The sequence below is a fragment of the Eurosta solidaginis genome, chromosome 2 (genome assembly GCF_040869045.1).
Source record: "Eurosta solidaginis isolate ZX-2024a chromosome 2, ASM4086904v1, whole genome shotgun sequence".
Taxonomy (NCBI): Eukaryota; Metazoa; Arthropoda; class Insecta; order Diptera; family Tephritidae; genus Eurosta; species Eurosta solidaginis.
In genome coordinates, this window is record NC_090320.1 from 298,799,539 (window position 1) to 298,823,081 (window position 23,543).

Consider the following 23,543-nt stretch of genomic DNA (forward strand, 5'->3'; position numbering starts at 1 on the left):
TATTCTAAAAAACAGGCAATGCCTTTACGGGGTATTTCGTTCTTTTGTGAAAATTGTTACCTGCTCGCAACGCAAAAGCGTTACACTTTTACCCTGTATAAAATGGAGGTGTGGCAGTGCAACTCTGTGAAACGCTCAATTCGCTCTTGAGTTCCACATATACTCTGTTAATGTGAGATCACCTACCAGATTGCGCATTCACGAGTTCAAAATTGCTTCGTTCTGCGCATCTACGTCACAGTTGACTGTTTGAGCGAATGAAAAAATGAGAGAAAAAAACAAGAGCTAAAGGAAAATGATGTAAGAATTGCCCATAAAAAAGAAATAATATAATGTTTACATGCCCAATGCGCAATCTTCTAGTGTGATTTGTGATATGAGCGAATATGGTGAGATGAAATGTTCTTTGTATGACTATAAATGTTGAAAATTTTTAGGGGTAGGAGTAACTCTATTAAGGCTCTACCATTTACTTAGGCAACAATTCATTTCAGAAAAGAAAACGCTATTAGAGTTTACTAAAACTTCATTTTCCGCGCCTACAACTCAGAGAAAGTTGATATAATTCTACTTAAATCCAATTTTTGCGCAATTTCCTGCTCTATTGATAGCAATGATAAACCGACAAGCCTTTCTTGAGTCCGTTTTGATTAATTTCAGTTTCGAAAAGCTACGCTCGCCACTCGCAACCGACATAGGTATCGTCAACAAAATAATAAATTGGGCACGAGACCAAACAAGTTGTGTTGTAAAATATAACTAAGGTGAAAATAAAATTTTTTTTATGAAACTAAATATAGGGCCCCTACAAAAATCTTCTTTTTTGCAAAAAGGATTTTTAGTACAAAAGTGTTTATCGAATTTGGTGCCCCCTAAAATGTGGTGCCCTAGGCGGTGGCATAGTTCGCGTATATGGTAGAGCCGGCCCTGAACATAGCGTCATCAATCATGAACGAACATACTACCTGCTTCCCTACCTGCTCTTTGATGGGTCACAATAGAGGTGAAAGGTTACGGCAAGGGCTCTCAAATGGCGATACACGTGTAAACCGATGGTTGCAAAGTAGTGGAAGGAGTAGGGTCTGCGGTATACTGCGCTGGTCCGGAACAAACAGATGCTACAAGCTGCCAGATTACTATGTAGTGTTTTTCAGGAGGTAGTAGAAGCCGTGACTGAGGCAGCAGAATTACCAAAAATTTTGGAATATAAAGATATTGCATGCGCGAACTTCGGTGGAAAGCAGCGGAGCGTAACAAAATTCTAGTAGGTCACTTTCACCACACCAAAAACTTTAACACAATTTTTAACATAATTTAAGCACAGAAATACACTGATTGGAGTTTTAGTGAGTAAAACTTAAAATTCTAAACACATTAGCTGAATAAAAAGTGTACAAATAATTATTAAATAACAAATACAGACAGTGGTAGTTTAACAAATTCTGCTGTGGTAAGTGGTGAATGTGACCTACTAGAATTTTGTGAAGCTTGCCTCACACTATTTTTCGTCTATGCAATGTCTCTCTATTATATCGTTTCTGGAATTACTGGATAAAATTGCTTAAACTGCAGTCGCGTCAATTTTTTCATTGAAATCCAAGCAGCTATTAAGGCTATAATCTCACATAGCACATCTTTATTGGGTATTTGGGCATATGAGAATATGTGAACCGGTCTATGAAAAGGTGGCTTATGACTCAAAAAAGAAGTTGCGTGAAACAGCTGTTAGCAGCTGTGTTTTTTTTGAGTCATAAGCCACCTTTTCATAGACCGGATCACATATATGGAAATGAAAAATCGGATGAGCTATCTTAACAGGGTGCATTCCTCAAAGCTTGTACCGTAGACGTCTCAATCAGATTGGGCAAGCTTAAAAGCAGGCGAGTTGCACTTGGTCGACCAAGCAGGAAAAGCGTGGAACCAAGCGCGGGGATGTAAAGTTTCGAAGATCATGTGGAGGTATTACAACTTTAGACTAAAATAAAATAATTCAAAAAATTTTTTAAGTTAAACGGTTTTATTGAAAACAATACTTACATGAAGTAATAATAATACTAAAATCTAGAAAATAATTAGGTAGATAACAAATTTTTAAAATGGGAGATAAAAAAGCGGGGTGACATAAGTTCAGTTCGAATGGCCACTAAGTCAATTGAACGATTTTTATAAATTCAACTCCTTTTTTCCCAAGTGACGTTTTGTTATTCACCCTTATCGCGAAGTTCACGCGGAAAAGTGTTCGCCCTCACTTTTTTTGTTCGGGTGAACTTTTTCCGCCTATCGGCAATTTCTGGCGAACAAAAGTTCACTCCGAAACAGCTGACGCTCTATTGTGAACTAGCAGTGAACAAATAATTTACTTGCAATTGTGTAAATTTTGTAAAGCATATATTTCCTTAAAATACAACAAAAATTGAAATAAAAAATGTAAAATTGGGCGCGAGGAGAATATAAATGTGAAAGTGATTCGGGGGCAATTAAGGGACAGTTCTAACCCTTTGAAGCTAAATGATTCACTGTAAGCTAAAAATTACTATTTTCATCACTTTTGAATACCAAGTTATATTTTTTTCAATTCGCTTTCGCCAATATTACAGGGTAAACAAGCCGGCATTCTAATATTTGCTAGATATCTTACCAACTCCTTGCCCCCCATTGAAACACAAATTTGGAGTTTCACCAATTGTAACGTTGAGTACATGTGTTCGTTTTTTCGCATAGGGAAAGGCGTTCTAAAGGACAAAGGAGTGCGGCTTAGCCAATCTTGTTTCAGCGAGGTGCTCCACATTTTGGAACCGTTCTTTTGACCACAATGGATAACTTGGCCGACTGATACATTGTCATAAAAAATAGAATTTAAATACTTAGCAATACAGGAATTTCACTTTTTTCCATTCAGCTTCCAATTGTGCATTATCTATTGATTTATTTCCAATAATAAAAGTACATATATGTAATTATAAGAGTATCAAATTTCAAAACAAAATATTACTTACATTTTGTTTTCCTCTCGTTCGCCTGTAAAATATAAGTGAACAAATTTGCGTTTCCCCGCTCTTCATTTCGCCCGAACAAAGAGTTGCCGATAAGGTGAAATCTTTTTCGAACACAAAAAATTCTTTCGCCATCCTCTGCGACAGGGTGAACAAAAACTGTGAATATTTTCGGGTGAAAATAAAACTCGCGATAAGGGTGTTTTTAATTATGTTTAGTTTGAGAAGAATTGTGTTTAATTTTTTTAATAAAACATAACATCCCGTTTATGCATTTTTCTACCGCATTCATGCCTATCACAAAAACCAATCTCTGACCCGCCTGCCTGTCTGCCTTTTGATCTCTATATCAATTTGTTGACTTTTTGAACGAATAGTGAACGCAAAACGAAATCAACGACCGGCCTTTCGCTCTCTGTGTCTTTTTCCACTCATTTAGGCTCTCGTGAGCTAACCGGCTATATATGATACATGGCGCAACGATACAAGGTGGCAGCATGGGACAGCTGATTTTAAGCTTTTTTTATTTGATTTGATACATCAAAATACGGCGCAGTACGATTTTTACATTTGTCCATCGAATTTACAAAAACAAAGTACATGAAATTTTTATTTATGTTTGTAGGTATGTCAACATGCTGCCACCTTGTATCGTTCCGCTATGATATGATATAGAATCTATATTATAGATAACCTAAAGACGTTTGTTGTAACTGTATGTAATATATACGTACACAAATACATATGTATTTGTCCATGTGTTTTGTATATAAATAGTTCCATCATATCTCTTAGTAACGACAAAAGTAGAAAGAAACCCATAAGCGACAATAAAAAATAAATACTCATGTGTGCACAATGGCAATGGAGGAGTGAGATGTTTTGAAGAGGCACCGACTGCCAGATGATCTTAGCAGCAAGAAAATCAACTAGTGATATGCGGTTCCAACTACTTGAAGAACTGGTTCGGTCGAGTTTAGTGGAAAGCAATATGGATGTTGGCGCATCTATTTTGTAGGACAAAGAAACGGCGCTTTGCGCAAGACAGTATTCGCGGTATCTCCCCTGTCGAAAGCCTTTGGCACGGTAAATCCTATAAAGTTCTGGATCGAAAGGCGTAAATGGAATTCAAAACCCTCCTTCCCACCAGAAGTAGATAGCTCTTTATGCAGATGACAGTATGATATTGGCACTCGAGGAAGCTGACGACCTGATAAAACACCGAACTCAAAACTGGTACAGTATGTCTCCTTAAAACGAATCAAAATCATTTACATAGTGAGGTGAAATTACTCAATGATAAAGAAAAAAAATTACCTACATTTAAACCAGAATACCCCGGACGACAACTGCTTTGACACAAATCCGCCGCAACGGTGTGTGACCTGCATAACGGTTCTGTGGATGGAGCTCTTTAAACAACAATCTTGCTTTGGTTCAACGTTTCTGAAACTGCTGCGTGGCTCTGGCGAATCCAAGTAACTCACGAAATGAAGTAGGATGAGCTGGAAGATTCAGCGGGATCTTATGAAATCGTTAGCGATATGGTCTGGCTAGCAGAAGATAAGGACAATTGCGATTAAGCAAAGTACTGTTACCACAACCGCTTCCAAGCTTAAGGACTGGAACTTTAATCATAGTTTAAAACATCGATTACAAAGCAATACAAAAAATTCGCTGCGTCCGACGAAATTTGGAATCGTTCTTTCTATTAAGGAAGATATTTGAAAATTAGTTCAGGATCCGACGACAGTTATTTCGGAATTATTGTCAGAATCGTGATAGGACTATTTTGGAGTTATTTCGGGTTAATTTAGGGATTGTTTTCGAAATGATTTCTGGACGATTTTGAAGTTATTCTGGTATTATTTGCGGGATTTTTTCGGGATAACATCGACACTATTTGGCATCGTTTCGTGATTGCTTTCAAGCAGTTCCGAGCTGTTTCGAATCATTCGATAACCGTTTTTAAGGATGAGCCCCAAATTTTAGGATTGTCTGAAAAATCATTTTGCTACTACTTCGGCGGGTTTTCGGGGTAATTTCGGACTTTTTCGAAAAGTTTTGGATTTTAGGAATAATTTAGAGACCATTTTTTGAATGTTTCAGAGACTATTTATGAAATTTTTTGTTGATTATTTCGGATATATTTCAGGATTACTTCAGGATAACTTTCACGATCGTTTCAGGACTATTATGAGATTGTTTTAGGGATCATAGCGGGACTATTTCGATAACATTTAGGATTATTTTCAAGAATATTTTTGGATTATTACAGAAAGACTGTTTCGGGATCGTTTTCGAGCTAGCTTTAAAACATTTCGCGATTGATTTCGTTGCGACTGTTAGGGATTATTAGGGAAAGATTTCGGGATGGTTTTTAGGCGTTATAACCTATTGTTCTTTCTTCTTGGGAACTGTTTTAATTCGTTATAACTCTGAGACTCTTCATCGGGTTCAATAATATACTTGGTAATGGGTCATATTGACGGGTCGTACAAGAACTAACACTTTCAAAACTTCATATGAAAACTCGCACTATCGGGATCGGGATCTTTAACTCACTCGGGTCTCTATAGTAACCGGTTCCACGGTTCTATGAATCACTACAACCAACCAGACCAGCAAAGAATTTGGCATTACTACACGGCCTGTGACGCTGATTTCGTCGTCGCACAGCCCTCCACGAGCTCCACAAGCTGTTTGTCAAGCACTAGGAGACGTGCACCGTTTATGAATTCAGTTGTTTTTAAAGCGTCGTCGATTGCAGTTCGTTTATGAACTAATTCGTTCGTTCGTTGGTAGATAAATTGGTTATGTTTTAGATGATCTCGTAGCATCTTGACTTTCCTTTATTTAAGTGCAATTCCTTTTGTTTGCGGCTTGCATTGCATGCGGTTCGTGGTGTGGTGACAGCTGATTTGTGGAGTAACTTAAAATACCAAATAAACTAGTGAAATCATAAATAATCTACCAAATAAAAGTACGTATCATTTGAGTGATATCAACACGCGTGAAGTGATAAAAAAAATCTTAGCAATTAGTTCTTGTTGAAGTAAAAGTGTTTTGATCGCGACGATCGTGGCGCTGACTCTCGTTCAATTGGTCAATTTGCCGATTTTTTTTTTTTTGTTTTTTCTCTTTTGATAGTTTTACTGTTTACTTTTGCCACTGTTCTTTGATATACATTGCCAATTATTTTTAGCGCGTGCACAAATTTTGTTTAAAAAAAGCAAACGTCCATATGTTAAAAAAAAAAGGAAATTCAAATAAAAGTATTAAAAATATTTGGATTAATATCAGATATGTTAAGTTAAGCAAGACTAAATTTAAATACAATGAAGTGAAGAATTTGACATTCATAAAAGTTAGAAGGTAGTGTCATTCCCTTGCCACCCTCGCTGTTTATTACCATACAAGGGCGTATGTTTAAAGACCTTCAAAATAGCAAAAAATCGTCATCGCAAAGTCTGACTTAACTTATCAAAAAAACTTCTCGAAGCTTTTGAAAAGTGCTGTGACAAAGAATCGTGGTCTATCCATATCTCAAAGATGACTGTGGCACAGTGGTTGTTTTGACGTCGCTAGCCGTACGGATTAATTACCCACATAAAACTACTTATCGGTGTCGTAGCTATTAAAATTGGAAATAAGAAAACTTTCCACGTCTTTCATAGTTCTTGATATATTAAATGGTCTCTTTTTTAGTTTCAGAAAAATCTTTGATAAGAACATGGTTCTAGGAAACAAAAATTATTGGGCTATTCACGTAGGCGTGCTAGTCAGTTTACGTGGCTATGTGCATGAAATTTTTATTCAATTACATAAACAAAATACACTTAACAGAAACAATTTTTAAACAGATAAATTGGTAATCATGATGACGTGAATAGACTAAATATTTTTTTTTTTTCAAAAGTTAGATCCAATTTATACGAAAACTTCGGACGAAAAATCTTTTTCAGATTTGTTGTGAAACTATATGCGACAACAATTTCATACGGCCATAGAAGCATAGCGTCATCAAATAGTGAACGAACAGAATACCTATGTACTTCCCTACCTACTCTTTGATGGGTCACAATAGAGGTGAAAGGTTACAGCAAGGGCTCAAATGGCGATACACGTTGTTGTTGTAGCGATAAGGACACTCCCCGAAAGCCTTGGGGAGTGTTATCGATGTTGATGGTCCTTTGCCGGATGCAGATCCGGTACGTTCCGGTACCAGGCCCGACCATCTCGGGATCGATCTGTTATGACCACATGCGACCTTCTAAGCCATACCGTCCTCCCACCCCCTAGATCCATGAGTAGTTCGGAGTCGCCAGAGCCTCGGCTGTTAATGAAACAGGATTCGCCACGGATAGGTGAGGTTGACAATTGGGTTTGGAGAAGCTATATATTGCACTGGCAATGTGAAAGGGTTTCGCTACACAACCCCTTAAATCTATTTGGTATTTTAGTCGCCTCTTACGACAGGCATACCTACCTCGGGTATATTCTAACCCCCTAACCCGCTGGGTGATGGCGATACACGTGTATACCGATGGTTGCAAAGTAGTGGAAAGAGTAGGGTCTGCGATATACTGCGCTGGACCGGAATAAACAGATCGTGCAAGCTGCCAGATTACTGTGTAGTATTTTTCAGGAGGTGGTAGAAACCGAGACTGAGGCAGCAGAAATACTGGATGAAAATAGCTTAAACTAAATTCCAAGCAGCTATTAAGGCTATAATCTGTCATAGCACACCTTTATTGGGTCTTTGGGCATATGAGAATATATGGAAATGAAAAATCGGATGAGCTAGCTTAACAGGGCGCATCCCTCAAAGCTTGTACCGTAGACGTATCAATCAGATTGGGCAAGCTTAAAAGCAGGCGAGAGTTGCACTTGGTCGACCAAGCAGGAAAGGCGTGGAAGTAAGCGCGTAAAGTTTCGATGATCATGTGCAGGTATTACAACTTTAGACTAAAAAAAATTACTCTTATTATTGAAAAGAGGGACTGGACTGTAGTCCCATGATGGGCATTCTGACTGGACACTGCCTTCTAGTGTCAGTCATAGCGGATGTAGGAAGTGAATGTTGTGCAACGATGGAGCAAGTTTGTGCTCATGCCATGCGTTCGCCAGGCTAAGGCTCTAGCTATTAGGAATGACACAGCTATCTAGAAGTATCAAGTAGCATAGTCCAGAAAGCTTCTAGAATTTGCCAGAAGCACGGAGTTATTTTATAACATCGATCCTGATTTCTAATAGCGTTTTTTTTTTCAGTTTGGTCGAACTCATTCACGGACCTGCCAGTTGAGCCTAAGCTATTTGCAACAAGAGCAATGGTAATAGAAAAAAAATAAAATTATTCCGGACGAACAAGAAAAAAAAACTCTGTCCGGAATTTGTATACAATGACATTTCATTAAGCCATAACCGACAGTCCATTCCTTTGTCTGTGAGCACGATGATTTGAGTAAATCTGAGATATCTTATTGATATTTGGTTCGTAGGATTCCTGCCAACGCTATTTAAAATGAGCAAAATCGGACGATAGCCATGACCACGTCAAAAGCCCTCTCTAGAAAAACTTGTTATCTCTAATATGCATAAAAGTTGATGGCAATGTTATTATAGCGTACATTAACTGGGTGAATGGAAGAACCGAAATATAGACGTGTTGCGATGGGTCTCAAGATTCTTGAGATTATTTTCGATAAATATTTAGCCCAACCAACTTCTGGGTACAACAATATTTTAGATGATATTTGTTTTTTTTTCGTAACTAAAATATAATAAACAGTTTTTTAAGTTTTTGTTAATTGAATTAATTTTTTCAACCCCTGAGTTTTGCAGTTTTAAATAATATGGATCGGGCATCGATAAGGTATATTGGAAACAGCTGCCGCCTTATCCGTCCTGATTTCAAGTTGTTTAAATTTTTTCCAAATTATTAAGCAAATAAAAAGAATAAATTGTTTTGTAAAACGTTTCCATACATTAAAAGCAATAAAGGGCACTCAATCGTGACCTGTGGCGGTATCGAGCTATACGATCACATATCGAAAACCAGTTTCACTCAAAGGATATATATGAAATTTTCAAACTCTTTATAACAATAACAATCAAGTATGGACCTAATGAGCGTGCATGGCCAATAGTTCACAATTACATTAATCTTCATTCCCGAACTACTTCTTATGATTTAAAATATGGGTTTCGATCACGGGTCGTAAAAATTTTTTTGTCATTATACAATAAACCATTATGTTAAATTTTAGCTTTCAAGACCACGTTTATTATTTTTGCAAAATGGACATTTTCCAAGTTATTGTATATTAAATTATTATATATAGAAAATGAGTAAATTAGAAAAAAAGCAAAGTTCATAGACCGTATAGCCGACTATTCCAAAACACATTGAAGGCTCATGTTTTTTTTTAATTTAATAATTTTTTATATATAACAATTTTACAAAAATATCAAACCTACTATTGACATAACATTAAAAGATAAAATATTTAATTAAATTTTTTGTCAAAAAAAAAAAAAATTATACATTTCTTTAATATTAATAAAAAAAACTATAAAAAAACGGGTCTCCGAAAAAAAAGCAGGGTATGGAGTTTTTTTTTTCTAGTTCCTATGATGCCATTGAAACAAACAATAACTGCACGCCGTACATTTTTTGTAGCAAAATAAATATGGTTTATTTTAAGCTGTCAAAAAAATGCAAAACCGAGCCAAATTGCTAAATTTGAAGAAGTTGAAAAAAATGTATACAAATAAATATAAATGTGGTAGCAGAAGATAACATGAAAAGCAAACAAACTTCACACTCAAACTGTGTCTAATTGTGATCAGAACTTGTGTACAATGTTTGAAAACGGCCACTTATATCGTCAAGAACATTTTGTTACTCAAAACTTCAGAAGCAACCCTCTTAATATTTTTTTTTCTCAAACCCGCTTGGCTTGTGCGCGAACACATTCAGTTGCATGCATCTTTGGTTGCATGTGCCGGTGTTTGCGTGCTTGCCGCAAGTCCTTATTCAAATCGTATCGCACGGAAAGCCTCTTAGAAAAAAAATAAACACAGCTGATTTTCATTATATTTTGTATGCCAGCCATGTTACATATTTAAAAACACCAGTTGACAACAAATCTGACATATCTCCTCCATTTACTATGTAAAGTGTAACTCTCAAGCTGAATATTAAGTCATAATGTAAGAAAATAGGTTAAGTGTTGATATGACAAAGTTTCACGTTTTAAAGCTTTGGCGACTAAAAAGAAGAAAAAAATATAAATAAGATTGTTGTGGTTTGTTGTCTTGAATATTGGGAAATTTTAAGAATTTCCTTGCTTATTCAAAAGTTATCGTGAACTATATATTTTCAGAACTCACAATCCTAAAGTTTTTCAATATCTAGAAAACTTGTCTTTCAAAAAACTTGACTCCAGCGAAAAAACGTATAATTCTTTTAAGTGGTTCAAACAATTTTACTAATGTATGTAGTATGTTGGAACGAGTTTCCTTCATCCCTTGTCAAATTTGTGTTGAAGGCAACTTGGTTTCGTCGTTGATCAGAAATGACGGAAAATCATTCCAGTTATATAACTTATCGAAAAATCAACAAAACAAAATAAATCAAAATTTTTTTAATTTTGTTAACTGGTGTAGTCTCCCACGCACATAAGTTTATTATAGTTTTAGATATTTATAAATTTAGTGTTTGGTATTTTACCTCTGGAGCGTTTTGTTCCGCTCCCTTGTCAAACAGAATCTTTATTTTCTCTTTTAAGATTTAAGGGCATATTCCTGGTATTCCAGGGCCTTCTTTATATTCATAACCACCCTATGCAATGCATTATCGACTGACTTGCCTTTGGTGTAAGCATGTTGTGCTGAAGAGAATAATTCCTAGTTCATATTTGATTTTACATACACATCTATTAATCTTTCTAGGGTTTGGAGCAGAAAAAATGTCAACATAGTAGACCTGGAGTCTTTCGTGTGCTCGAGTCGTTTTCCAAGCGTGCGAGACGTTGGTCAGTTTTATGCAACCCTCAAAGATTATTCTTAGCCATTCTATAATCTGGACCCGGCGATTTGAACATATCAAACGTTTTTATTGCCCATTCAATTTTGGTATTGGTCAGCAATATTGGCACCTCTCGCTCTGTATTAGGACTGTAGACGGCGTTACATAACTCTTCTGCATCATCTCCTGATGGGAAGTGCGTGTTAAGTAGTGGTTTAAGGGTCTCTTAACTATTGTGTGACCACTCCCTGTCGTCCTTTTTTTTATCAGTACCTAGACGTGGTCTTCTTTAGATAGGACTTTCCTCAGTCTCGCCGTTTCGCTGGAGTATTCTATGTCGGCACAGAAATTCTTCCATGAAACCCGCTCTGACCTGTTGATTTCACGTTTATAGAGCCAGCTTAAAAATCTTTTCTACCTGCCCTCTAAGAAGATTCAGCTCCTTACTCCACGATGGTGGATTTGCTTTCTCCTTGAATCTATTCAGAGGACAAGCTCTGTTGTACGCAGTTGTCAGCGCCTTGGATAAGAAGTTGTTGCACTCCTCCAACTCCTCTACGGAGGAGAAAACCAAGTTTTAACTAACTTTTCGAATACTGACGATATCATTAAATCAAATTTTTGTCATTAAAAAATATAATTTAAAAATAATACTGAATTGTAGAAAGAAAGTGCAGCTGCGTACGGATTGAAATAGAATACCCGTCATGAGTTTACAGTCCTCTTTTTAATGATAGAAGGAACTTTGTTAGTCTAAGGTTGTAGGACCTACACATAATCTTCGACACTTTACAGCCCCGCGCTTGACCCCACGCCTTTCCCGCTTGGTCGATCATGTGCACCTCTCGCCTTCGCTTAATCTCCCCCGGTCTAATTGGGACGTCTACGGAGCAAGCTTCAAGGGATGCGCCCTTTTTAGCTAGTTCATCCGCTTTTTCATTCCCATCTATTCCCATATGCCCTGGGACCCAATATAGATGTATGCTTCTCCCTGTCCCGATTCTCTCCAGAGACTGCTTACACTCCACGCATTTAGATGCTGTGCTATGCGAGATTATTGCCTTAATTGCTGCTTGACTCTCAATATAAAAGTTAACACGGTTACAGCTTAAGCTATTCTCTTCCCGGGTTTCTACTGCTTTGGTGAAGGCTAATATTTCCGCTTGGAAAACACTACAGTAATCCGGCAGCCTGTATGATCTGCTTATTTCCGGATCAGCACAGTATACCGCAGACCCTACTCCTTCCACTACTTTGGAGCCATCTGTGTACACATGTATCGCCTCGTCCGCCATTTGCCCACCCTTGCGCCAACCGTCCACCTCTATTGTGGCCTTAAGATCTCCCTCGAAGCGCAGATAGGGAATGAGATAGTCTATTCGTCTTGTGATTGATGACGCTATACTACTATGGCCGGCGCTCAAGCTGCCCCGAGGCACTGAGCCTGGTTGCAGTTGTTAATGCTATGTTCTTTGCTACCAGGTCTACAGGTGGAATGTGCAGAATGGCATACAGTGCAGCCGTCGGGGTTGTTTTCAGGGCTCCCGTAATGCTAAGAATTGATAGTTTGCATACCCCCTCTAATTTTTTGAGGTATGTTGTTTTTTGTGAGGCTTTCCACCAAACAAGAACTCCATAGTATAAAATAGGGCTTACAGTCGCTGTAAAAGCCCAATGAGAAAGCCCCACATACACCCCAGCATTCTTTTACATGCATAAAGTGCCGTTGAGGCCTTCTTCACCCTCTCCTCCACGTTGAGCCTCCATGACAGCTTACTGTCTAGAATGAATCCTAGATATTTTGTGCAAGGTTTCTCCTGTAAGGTCACCCCTCCTAACTTAGGCCTGGTCCATTTTGGGACCTTGTACCTCTTTGTAAACAAGGCCATATCCGTCTTCTCCGCATTGAATTTCTACCCGACATTAGATGCCCAGGTATGATAGTAATCAGTAAAAAACGCCAAAAAAAATTTCGAATATTCGAATGCAAACAACTAGTCGATTAGTGATAATCATGGCGGAATACAAAGTGGCTGCCGCGCGACATGCATACAAACATATTTAAGAATTCCATGTACTTTGTTTTTATACTCAGCTGAGCAGAGCTCACAGAGTATATTAATTTTGTTCGCATAACGGTAATCCGTAACGGCATAAACCAATCGAGATAGATATAGACTTCTATATCATAAAATGATTTGGGCGAAAAAAGAAATTCATTTAGCCATGTCCGTCCGTCCGACTGTCAGTCCGTAAACACGATAACTTCGGTAAATTTTGAGTTACCTTAATGAAATTTGGTATGTAAGTTCCTGGGTACTCATCTCAGATCGCTATTTAAAATGAACGAAGTCGCACTGTTATAGCGCACTTTTTCGATATGGAAAATTTCGAAAAACCGAAAAAGTGCGATAATTCATAACCAAAGACGGATAAAGCGATGAAACTTTGTAGGGGGGTTGACCTTATGACACAGAATAGAAAATTAGTCAATTTTTGGACAATGGAAGGTAATTTAAAAGTTTTGCAAGCTGTAATTTATAAGTCAAATTTTTACAAAAAATTGAATATCTTTACAGTATATAAGTAAATTATGTCAACATTCAACTCCAGTAATGATATGGTGCAACAAAATACGAAAATAAAAGAAAATTTCAAAATGAGCGTGGCTCCGCCCTTTTTCATTAAATTTATCTAGAATGCTTTTAATGCCATAAGTCAAACAAAAATTTACCAATCCTTGTGAAATTTGGTAAAGGCATAGCTTCTATGGCGATAACTGTTTGTGAAAATGGGCAAAATCGGTTGAAGCCACGCACAGTTTTTATACACAGTCCACAGTCCTTCCTCTTGACAAGATATAAAAAAAAAAAAAAAAAATTAAGGCACGACAACCTCCTAAGAGATTTTAGGCCGAGCTTCTCCTCCAATTTACGTCGTGCTCCTTTTTAAGTTTTCCGAACGGCATCTGCAAGGCAGATGAGTTTTCACTGAGAGCTTTTCATGGCAGAAATACACTCGGAATGCTTGCCAAACACTGCCGAGGGGCGACATCGCTTAGAAAAATTTTCTTCTAATTGAAAAATCTTGTTTCCCACGATCTTCGGTGTGGTAGGCGGAGCACGCTACCATCACACCACGGCGGCCGCCGTTAACACGATAACTTGAGCAAAAATCAATATATCTTTACTAAACTCAGTTCACGTACTTATCTGAACTCACTTTATCTTGGTATTAAAAATGGGCGAAATCCGACTGACCACGCCCACTTTTTCGATATCGAAAATTTCGAAAAATGAGGTGATTGCATTGGTTTTTTGACGCAAAATATAAGTTTGGAAAAAACTTTGTAAAATGGGTGCGACACCTACCACATTAAGTAGAAGAAAATGAAAAAGTTCTACAGGGCGAAATCAAAATCCCTTAGAATCATGGCAGGAATACTGTTGGTGGTATTACATATATAAATAAATTAGCGGTACCCGACAGATAATGTTCTGGGTAACCTTGGTCCACATTTTAGTCGATATCTCGAAAACGTCTTCACATATACAACTAAGGGCCACTCCCTTTTAAAACCCCCTTTAATACTTTTAATTTGATACCCATATCGTACAAACACATTATAGAGTCACCCCTGGTCCACCTTTATGGCGATATTTCGAAATGGCGTCCACCTATAGAACTATGGCCCACTCCCTTCTAAAATACTCTTTAATACCTTCCATTTCATACCCATGTCATACAAACACATTCCAGGGTTATCTACCCTAGGTTCTTTCTCCTACATGGTGAATTTCCCTTATTTTGTCCACAAAGCTCTCAGCTGAGTATGTAATGTTCGGTTACACCGGAACTTAGCCTTCCTTACTTGTTTAATTGGTTGAACTAATATCAAAATCGTACTTCGCGGGAAGTTTAAGTCTCAAATCATATTAAAAAGTACCATCAATCCTTTTATCGATTTTTCGAATAGTCGATTATAAAGACCCCTATACCCCACCAACTTTGTCAAATGCCGTTATCAAATCTTAGTCCAACTTATTAAAGAACAGTGCATCTGTAAAGCACTCAAGTTGGGCTTGGGCATAAAGCCGTATATCTAGAAGATTTAAAATCTGAGATATCGCTAGTTTTTCAAACTAATTCAGAAAGAGCACCTCAAAATATTTCGAACAGAGAGCGATAAGACGTCGTTTTTTTTTTGTTTTCTTATTCTTATTTTGTTTTTAAAAGAATACCGTGTTTTCGTGGATTAACACAGAATAAATATTCAACCCTATAATCGATTGTTGATAGATATAATTGACTGATAAACTCTTTATCGCTTTCAGACGTCGCACATAGGTAGATTTTCAAGTTTTAGACGGCCAAAAATATTTTATTGTCTATATCTTCTTAAAACTGTTTAATAAATGCAAAATTATAATAATTTGTGTAATTTATCGGTTATATTAAAAAAATAGATATTCCACTAGACTATTTTTCTTGTTGTACGGCAAGAAGTGTAATAGCTTAGTTCTGTCTTTATCTAGGGTAAATTTTTAATTGGTGTTATGAAAAATAATAATAATTTGTGTAACTAATCGGTTATATTAGAATAGATATTACACTGTGTAACACTAAAAAATACCTGCGCAGTGAGGCTATTTTTCATGTTGTACAGCAACAAGAGTGTATCAAACCCTGTATTCTTAACCCCTATCTGCAAGTATCTGCAGCTAAATTTAATGCAGTTGGCAAGCTAATTGTGCCAAGTACCATGTCCAAAACTAATTTTCACTTGGACGGACTTGGAAACATAACAAAACTGGTTTTGAACACCAAAAATCAAAACAAAAAAAAAATGTTTAACATCCTTAATAAAATAGGTTCTTTATCAATGTATAATTTTTAAAAATCACAAACACCATTAATAATGTTAGTATTTACCTGAAATATCAGAATCTATTACAATTACTCAATTTAATTGTCTTAAAACTTAAAATATTCACGTTAAAACATGCGATTTCACATAGGTTAAAAAAAAAGAAACCATAACACGCGTTTCAGAAATAGCTAAATTCCGATTACTTGACAGCTAACGCCAGGTATGCGATGGCTGGGAAGGGGTAGTATTATTGTTCCCCTGTTACCGATGTGCGTCGTTAACGAAATAGCAAAGATATTTGATTGTTCCGTTCTAATATGTAATATATAAATAATAAAAATATAATAAATAATATCCACTTGTTTTTATCTAATTTCCGCATCCAAACATGCTAAGCCTAATCATGGCACTTTTATATTGTTTGCGAATATTCTACAAAAAGTCAGAAATTGTCTTGTTCAAGGTGGACAAGGGTGTTTGTAAATAATAGATAATAGTAGGGTGGGTGTTAGGGTGTTCGAGTGCACGCATATTTTTTAAACTCGCCATTGGAATTTTTTCCTTTTGAGTTGGTTTGATTTGATATCTAGGCCCCTTTTTGGAAATGTCTTTGATACTATTTATTTATTCATTAGTCTACAAATTTAACAATTAACCAGACTACATGGTGAACAAATTTATATTATAGAATATGTATGTACATATATTATAAAATCAGTTGTCGGGATGGAATGTGATGCCGAGCAACGGGAATTAATTATTACTGCGTTGTCTGCGAAGTTGCAAAGGTCGTGATTACAAGCTACCCATCCGAACAACCGGGAATTGTTTATTAGTGCTGTCAGAGTGGACGTAATTTCGAGCAGCTGATGTATATTTAACACACGATAAGTAAGGCTGCGATGTGTGGATGGTTGGAAAATACGTGTTTCCAAGCCACCCACCCAAATCATTGCGTATTTAAGTGAATTGAAGTGAAGAAGTGAAGTGAAGAAACAATTTAGATTTAAAAAGCCGTCCACTTAGTGGTAGAAGAAGTCCAAAATAGCGATTTGCATAAAGCACTTCAATCACCCTAATATGTATCTATAGTTAAGTTTAGTCAGGAGAAATTCTAGTTTCTACCACGGCGTAAGGAATTCAAGATGTTGTGCATTTCAAATACTTTTTTGAGTTGAAAATAGACTGATTAGTCATATATGTATGTATGGAATACTCTAGAAAGTTAACTAATTCGTCACTCCAGCTGTTAAATAACGTCTGTTATGTGGTGTTCTTACGTGAAGTAATTGTCAATTTAACTAATCATTTCAATAACTGGGTCTCATACATTCAACATATGGAGATGAATGCCCGCATACCAGATACAACTGATAATCATACAAAGATAATAAACATACATACATACAACGTACTTTGTTTAAAGAATATATACAATAACGGAACAATAAAAAGTAAAGCAATCAAATTAACGAGCGTAAATCTGCTAAATTGAAATATTAAACAACGCGAACAACACTCAAAAAACTAGATTCAAATTTCAAGAGGAAAATTGAGTGCAAGAAAAGAATCGGATTTGTTGTTGTTGTTGTTGTTGTAGCGATAAGGTTGCTCCCCGAAGGCTTTGGGGAGTGTTATCGATGTGATGGTCCTTTGCCGGATACAGATCCGGTACGCTCCGGTACCACAGCACCATTAAGGTGCTAGCCCGACCATCTCGGGAACGATTTATGTGGCCACATTAAACCTTCAGGCCATCCCCTCCCTCCCCACCCCAAAGTTCCATGAGGAGCTTGGGGTCGCCAGAGCTTCGTCTGTTAGTGAAACAGGATTCGCCGCGGATAGGTGAGGTTGACAATTAGGATTGGAGAAGCTATATATTGCGCTGGCAACCTGAAGGGTTGCGCTACACACCCCTTGAATCTGGTATTTTAGTCGCCTCTTACGACAGGCATACCTACCGCGGGTATATTCTTACCCCCTTACCCGCTGGGGGCTCGGGATTTGTTGTGAAAATGGGTGGCACAACAAAATAAAAAAGAGCAGCAGGTTTAACAGATTTCAATGGCAATGATTTCAATGAAAAATTTTGATATACATATCTAATATATAAAATTCTTCTGTCACGGTGTTAGAGGCTTAACTCCTCCGAAACGGCTGAACTGATTCTCATGAAATTTTGTGAGCATATTGGGTAGGTCTGAGAATCGGCCAACGTCTACCTTTTTTTTCGCTACGTGCCTAGGGTCTAGAGACCAAAACGTGGACCCGGGTACCCCTAGAATGTGTTTATAGAATATGGATATCAAATGAAAGCTGTTGATGAGTGCTATAGTACAGGATAATGTTCATACAACTGGGAGGCTAAGGTCCCGAGATATAGCCCAAAACGTGGACCCGTGTACCCCTAGAATGTGTTTATAGAATATGGATATCAAATGAAAGCTGTTGATGAGTGCTATAGTACAGGATAATTTTCATACAACTGGGAGGCTAGGGTCCCTAGATATAGCCCAAAACGTGGACCCGTGTACCCCTAGAATGTGTTTATAGAATATGGATATCAAATGAAAGCTGTTGATGAGTGCTATAGTACAGGATAATTTTCAAACAACTGGGGGGCTAGGGTCTCGAGATATAGCCCAAAACGTGGACCCGGGTACCCCTAGAATGTGTTTATACAATATGGATATCAAATGAAAACTGTTGATGAGTGCTATAGTACAGCATAATTTTCATACAACTGGGAGGCTAGGGTTTCAATATATAGCCCTAAACGTGGACCCGGCTACCCCTAGAATGTGTTTATACAATATGGATATCAAATGAAAGCTGTTGCGGAGAGCTCTAAAGTTGATTGTGATATTCGATTTAGTCGCATCAACCTGGCAAAACTGATAAATATGCATGCGAAGCCGAAATAAAGACAAGAATTCATAAAACCCACATACCTATTTACATTCGTCCTATTCGATTTGCCTGAAATTTCGTATATAAATTTGCCTATATTAGTATTTACGATGCTTTTTTCCGGGAAGTATACCAGAGGCGGACTGGGACTGGGATTAGGACTAGGACTGGGACTGAGACTGAGACTCGGAATGGGACTGGAACAAAATACATACCACCCTGTGGGACTGGCAATAAGAGATGAAGAAGAAGGAGAAAAACTTGAAAGAAGAGAAAAGAGAGAAGGAGACTGAGAAAGAGATAGAATGAGACGAAGATGGAGATGAAGCGAAAAAGACGGAGGGAGGAGAGAATAAAAAAAAAGTGTAGAGGGGTAGGGCAGAGTTAGACGGAAAAAGCTTATTAAAATGTATGCAGGCAGAAAAACGTCTGCCGGGTCTGCTAGTTAAATTTAAAATCCGTATGTCGAATAACCATGTTACAACAAAAATGCAAGGAACAACACAATTTTAAAAAATTTTTTTGAGAATTTCTAAACACAAGCTTCGAACTTAGGCGCGGACTTTCGCAACTTTTTTTCCAACCCAGTATAACAGACAAAAATTTATCTGATGAAATAAAGCAATGCATTTGGCTTTTGAATTAGCTTTGTACAATTTTAACTCCCTCTCAAAACCGCTAACTACACGGAATGAATTAGTTTCCTTCTTTTGTCATAGTTAATAGTAAGGAAACGCAAATTAAAGCTGATCAAAAACTGTAGGCCACTATTGCGTTTAGCTTTGGCACCCTGTACTCTGTGCTACTTTTGTAAAATTTACATACATACTTCCCCGAACTACGCGTATGATTTTAGATTTTGGCAGTACAATTTTAAACTCCATGCTAAAATTTTAGATGATTCTCCCTAATGTAGATTCATAATATATATGTATATACATTAGACTGGGTCGATTTATTAACCGATATCGCGCCATCGACTTTTCGATAGGATTTGGGCTCAGGAAAAAAAGTTCCACTACGCATACCCAAAAAACAATTTTCGAGCCTGCCAAGTTTCATTTTTTTGACTTTGATTTTTAAGGCTTTTTCCATGACCTACTAAAAAATGTTTCTTTTGATTGTAAAACTTTCATGTATACCCTGTCCGACCCAAAAATGTCCGCTAAAAACTTTATCGGTAACAGTTTTTTGAAAAAAAGAAAAACAAATATTTTATATAATATACAAAATATACATATGAAAATTTTTTTAGTAGGTCATGAAAAAAACCTTAAAAATCAAAGTCGAAAAAAAGTCAAAAAAATTAAATTTCGCAGGCTCGAAAATTATTTTTTTTGTATATGCGTAGTGGAACTTTTTTTCCTGAGTCCAAATCCTATCGAAAAATCGGTGGCGCGATATCGGTTAACTTTCGTCCATACAAATCGACCCACCCTAATATACAACCTTATTTATGAGTTTTAAAGCAATTACAAATAGAGGAAGTTGGACTTCAATCTAAATCTGTTTAACGAATAAAATGCCGGTAAACAACAGATTTGTATGTATTTTGAAGTTCTTTTTGTGTTCGGTTTTATCGTTTCTTATGAGTAATCTAAAGCAAACAAATGTTTTCTCTCCAGTTTACAATAAAAATAATGCTTTTCTGATGCACGTCGTTCATGAAGCGATCAAAAGGTATTGAGCAGCAAGTACAGAAGTAAAGTGTTAAGTTAGAAGCATAGATGGGCACTTTGTAAATGCTGAATATTTTTACGTCCGAAAAAAGAATAATAGCAAAAAATATTAAAAATCAAAATAAGTAAACTTACACCAACTATGAGTACACTGTTTAAAGGGTGGCAAAGTGTAATGCAAAATAAAAATGTTATTCCTTAAAAGTAATTTTTTCCCAACATTGTATATTTGATCGACTGAACGGACTCTTATCAACTGTCTACTTACACTGTCTGGGTCTCGTGGTTCCAATTGGATCGAATTAATAGAAAAAAGTGTTTGAGGAAAATTTCTTATCAGTTATCGCTTTTGTTCGCGCCAGCGTGCTCTGAAACGTCAAACGCAAAACACCAAACACAAAATATTTATGTACACATTTAAACAAAATTAAGTTTTTATGCCGAACCCTTTCATCAGGCATTAAAAGCATCCTTAAATGAGCTGTTTTATTGGTAATAACAAACTTGATCGATATACGCACACGACTACAACGGCCAACGTAAGCTATGCTCATCAGCGTCTTAAATTATGATATCGATTATGGTAACTTAAAGAAGTCCAAACAAATACATATCATAATTTTACCACATTTAATACCATTATTTAATTATAACAGGACGTATTTGACGATCGTAATTGATGGGGTATGTTGAAGCCGTGTCCACGTCCATATGTATGCCGAGCAAGTTTCACTTACTTGCGGTTCAAACAGCTCAAAATTTCCGTAGGTTCCATCCAGTATCTGCTTTTCTGGAAACCCGCATGAGGGAAAATAGTAGGGGTTATTTTCTGTCTGTAGTAGCATTTAGATAATTTCTCGTTACAAAAATCTTCTCTATATTTAATATTTTTCTGAATTTTATGATTGAAAATAAGAAGATTTTCAAGGAAAAGTATAATTTTAACAAGTATAAAATCATCATTTAGCCAACAAAGGTAGTCCGCAAAAGATCTAAAAAGTGTACTGAAAAATGATTTTCATTTTTGATCACCTAACGTAAACAAATTTTATTCGAAAATGATTGCAAATGTGATAAGGATATTTTATTATTTTTCTTTGTTAATTTTTATGAACGCGTAAAATTTAATCGGAAAATCTGTCCAAAAATGATTCCAAAAAGTGACTAAGAAATGATTTTCAATTTTTGATCAAATAAAGAGATCATATTTGTTTATCCTTTTATGTAACTGTATGATAAATCAGTATTTAATCATAAAAAAAATTTCGTATGAAAGTGCAAAGAAAAAGCACTTCCATATGAAGCCAAGGTACTTCGGTATGATATTCAAATTTACACTAAAAAATTGACAACAAACAAATTTCCAAAAATATGATTTGCACTACAATGTAGAAATTTTTGAATAGTCCTGCTGTGGATTATACTAAGCAGGTAATGTGATACAATTGAGCTATCAAAATTTTAAATCTCCCAACCAAAAAAGCAGTAAATCACTTTCCAATTTTCGAAATATACAGCAGAGCTATGTTTTGTTTGTAGGGCCATCACTATCACATCAAGGGGTAGAACTCCCTGAACTAAGAAACTTTACGTAATTTCTGCCACATTTTAACAGATAGAAGCTTCGAATTTCAAACAATGCTTACATATATTACAAAAAATGTTGTCTAAAACATCATAGAGATCGGTCATATATATAACTTATATCACATGTTTGCAACGCATCAACAAAAATAAACTACGGTTTTTGAGGTTGCGTATTTGCCATGACGTAGCAAATGCAAAGGCCGTATAGGAAAAGAGGAAAAGAAAAATAAGATAGAGAAGAAAAGGTTTGTAACAGATGTGCTATCAAAGAGGTATAAACGAGTTATCAATTTGTTATGAAAGTGTTATAAATTTGGTTTTGATTTTAAGTACTTATGCCAATGAGTTATCGTTTTGCTTTCGAAAAATACCGATTAATTATAGAAAAGTTATCGATAAATTATCCAAAAGTTATGGATATGTTATTAAAAAGTCATGGATTTGTTATCTAAAGTTTACTGATTTATTATCGGAGCTGATTCGACCAGAAATGTATGTTTACACATCGAATTTCATGAGTACTTGCTACTCACGCCTTTTTTTCTCACAGGGGTTTAAAATAATAAGCGTACTGAACTCTAGGTGAAGCTTTTGAAATGTTTATAGAACCAATTTTATGTTCGGCCTTAATATTCCCTCACCAAATATTCATTCTCCTACTTCTGTATCTATCCTACTCATTACTTCTCTCCAATTTCACTGGTTTGCACTCCTCACAAGTCAATTTGATAAGAAAATCCGAAAGCATTGTACAATTGACATATGACCACAATTCCTCGAATGCGATAGTAAAATAATAATGCTCCTCAATAATCTCATACCTCCATATAGAAAATCATATCCCACTTAAAAACAATTAAAAGATACTGATAAGAATGTTTGTAGATATGTACATATGTAGATTACGGGATTACGGTCAATAATCAGAAATGGTTGCGCAGACAAATCCACTCGAAAAAAAATAAACGAAATATTAGCTGCATTGAAAATTAAGTCTTCAGGATTTCATGTACAAATGTATAACGGAAAATCGCCATTTTGGTTTTCATATCTTCTGTGACCTTTTATCACTTTAAGATAGTTCTGGTGAAATTTTATGACTTTTGTACTTGTACACTTGAAAATAGTACACAACAAGTAAGGAAGGCTAAGTTCGGGTGTAACCGACCATTACATACTCAGCTGAGAGCTATGGAGACAAAATAAGGGAAAATCACCATGTAGCAAAATGAACCTAGGGTAACCCTGGAATGTGTTTGTATGAGATGAACAATGAAAGGTGTTGATGAGTATTTTAAAAGGGCGTGGGCCTTAGTTCTATAGGTGGACGCCTTTTCGAGATATCGCCATAAAGGTTGACCAGGGGTGACTCTAGAATCTGTTTGTACGATATGGGTATCAAATGAAAGGTGTTAATGAGTATTTTAAAAGGGCGTGGGCCTTAGTTCTATAGGTGGACGCCTTTTCGAGAT

The 23,543-nt window shown here is 36.4% G+C and overlaps 2 protein-coding genes across 7 annotated transcripts in view; one reads left to right on the forward strand and one right to left on the reverse strand.

Annotated features, from left to right (window-relative positions):
- LOC137241276 (trans-1,2-dihydrobenzene-1,2-diol dehydrogenase-like) overlaps positions 1–23,543 on the reverse strand; it is a 161,977-nt gene that overhangs the window by 104,061 nt on the left and 34,373 nt on the right. The gene's annotated exons all lie outside the window — the stretch shown is intronic.
- Positions 5,729–23,543, forward strand: part of mdy (midway) — a 69,295-nt gene continuing 51,480 nt past the window's right edge. The window contains exon 1 of one of the 3 annotated variants that reach the window (XM_067768713.1): positions 5,729–5,976. Coding sequence is in view for 1 of the 3 variants with exons in the window: in XM_067768712.1 (XP_067624813.1) it covers positions 6,238–6,368 (131 nt within the window). In the remaining 2 variants the exon portion in view is untranslated. Of the gene's footprint in view, positions 5,977–6,137; positions 6,369–23,543 lie in introns of those variants that run through there. The other 2 variants (XM_067768714.1, XM_067768712.1) reach the window with 2 other exon arrangements.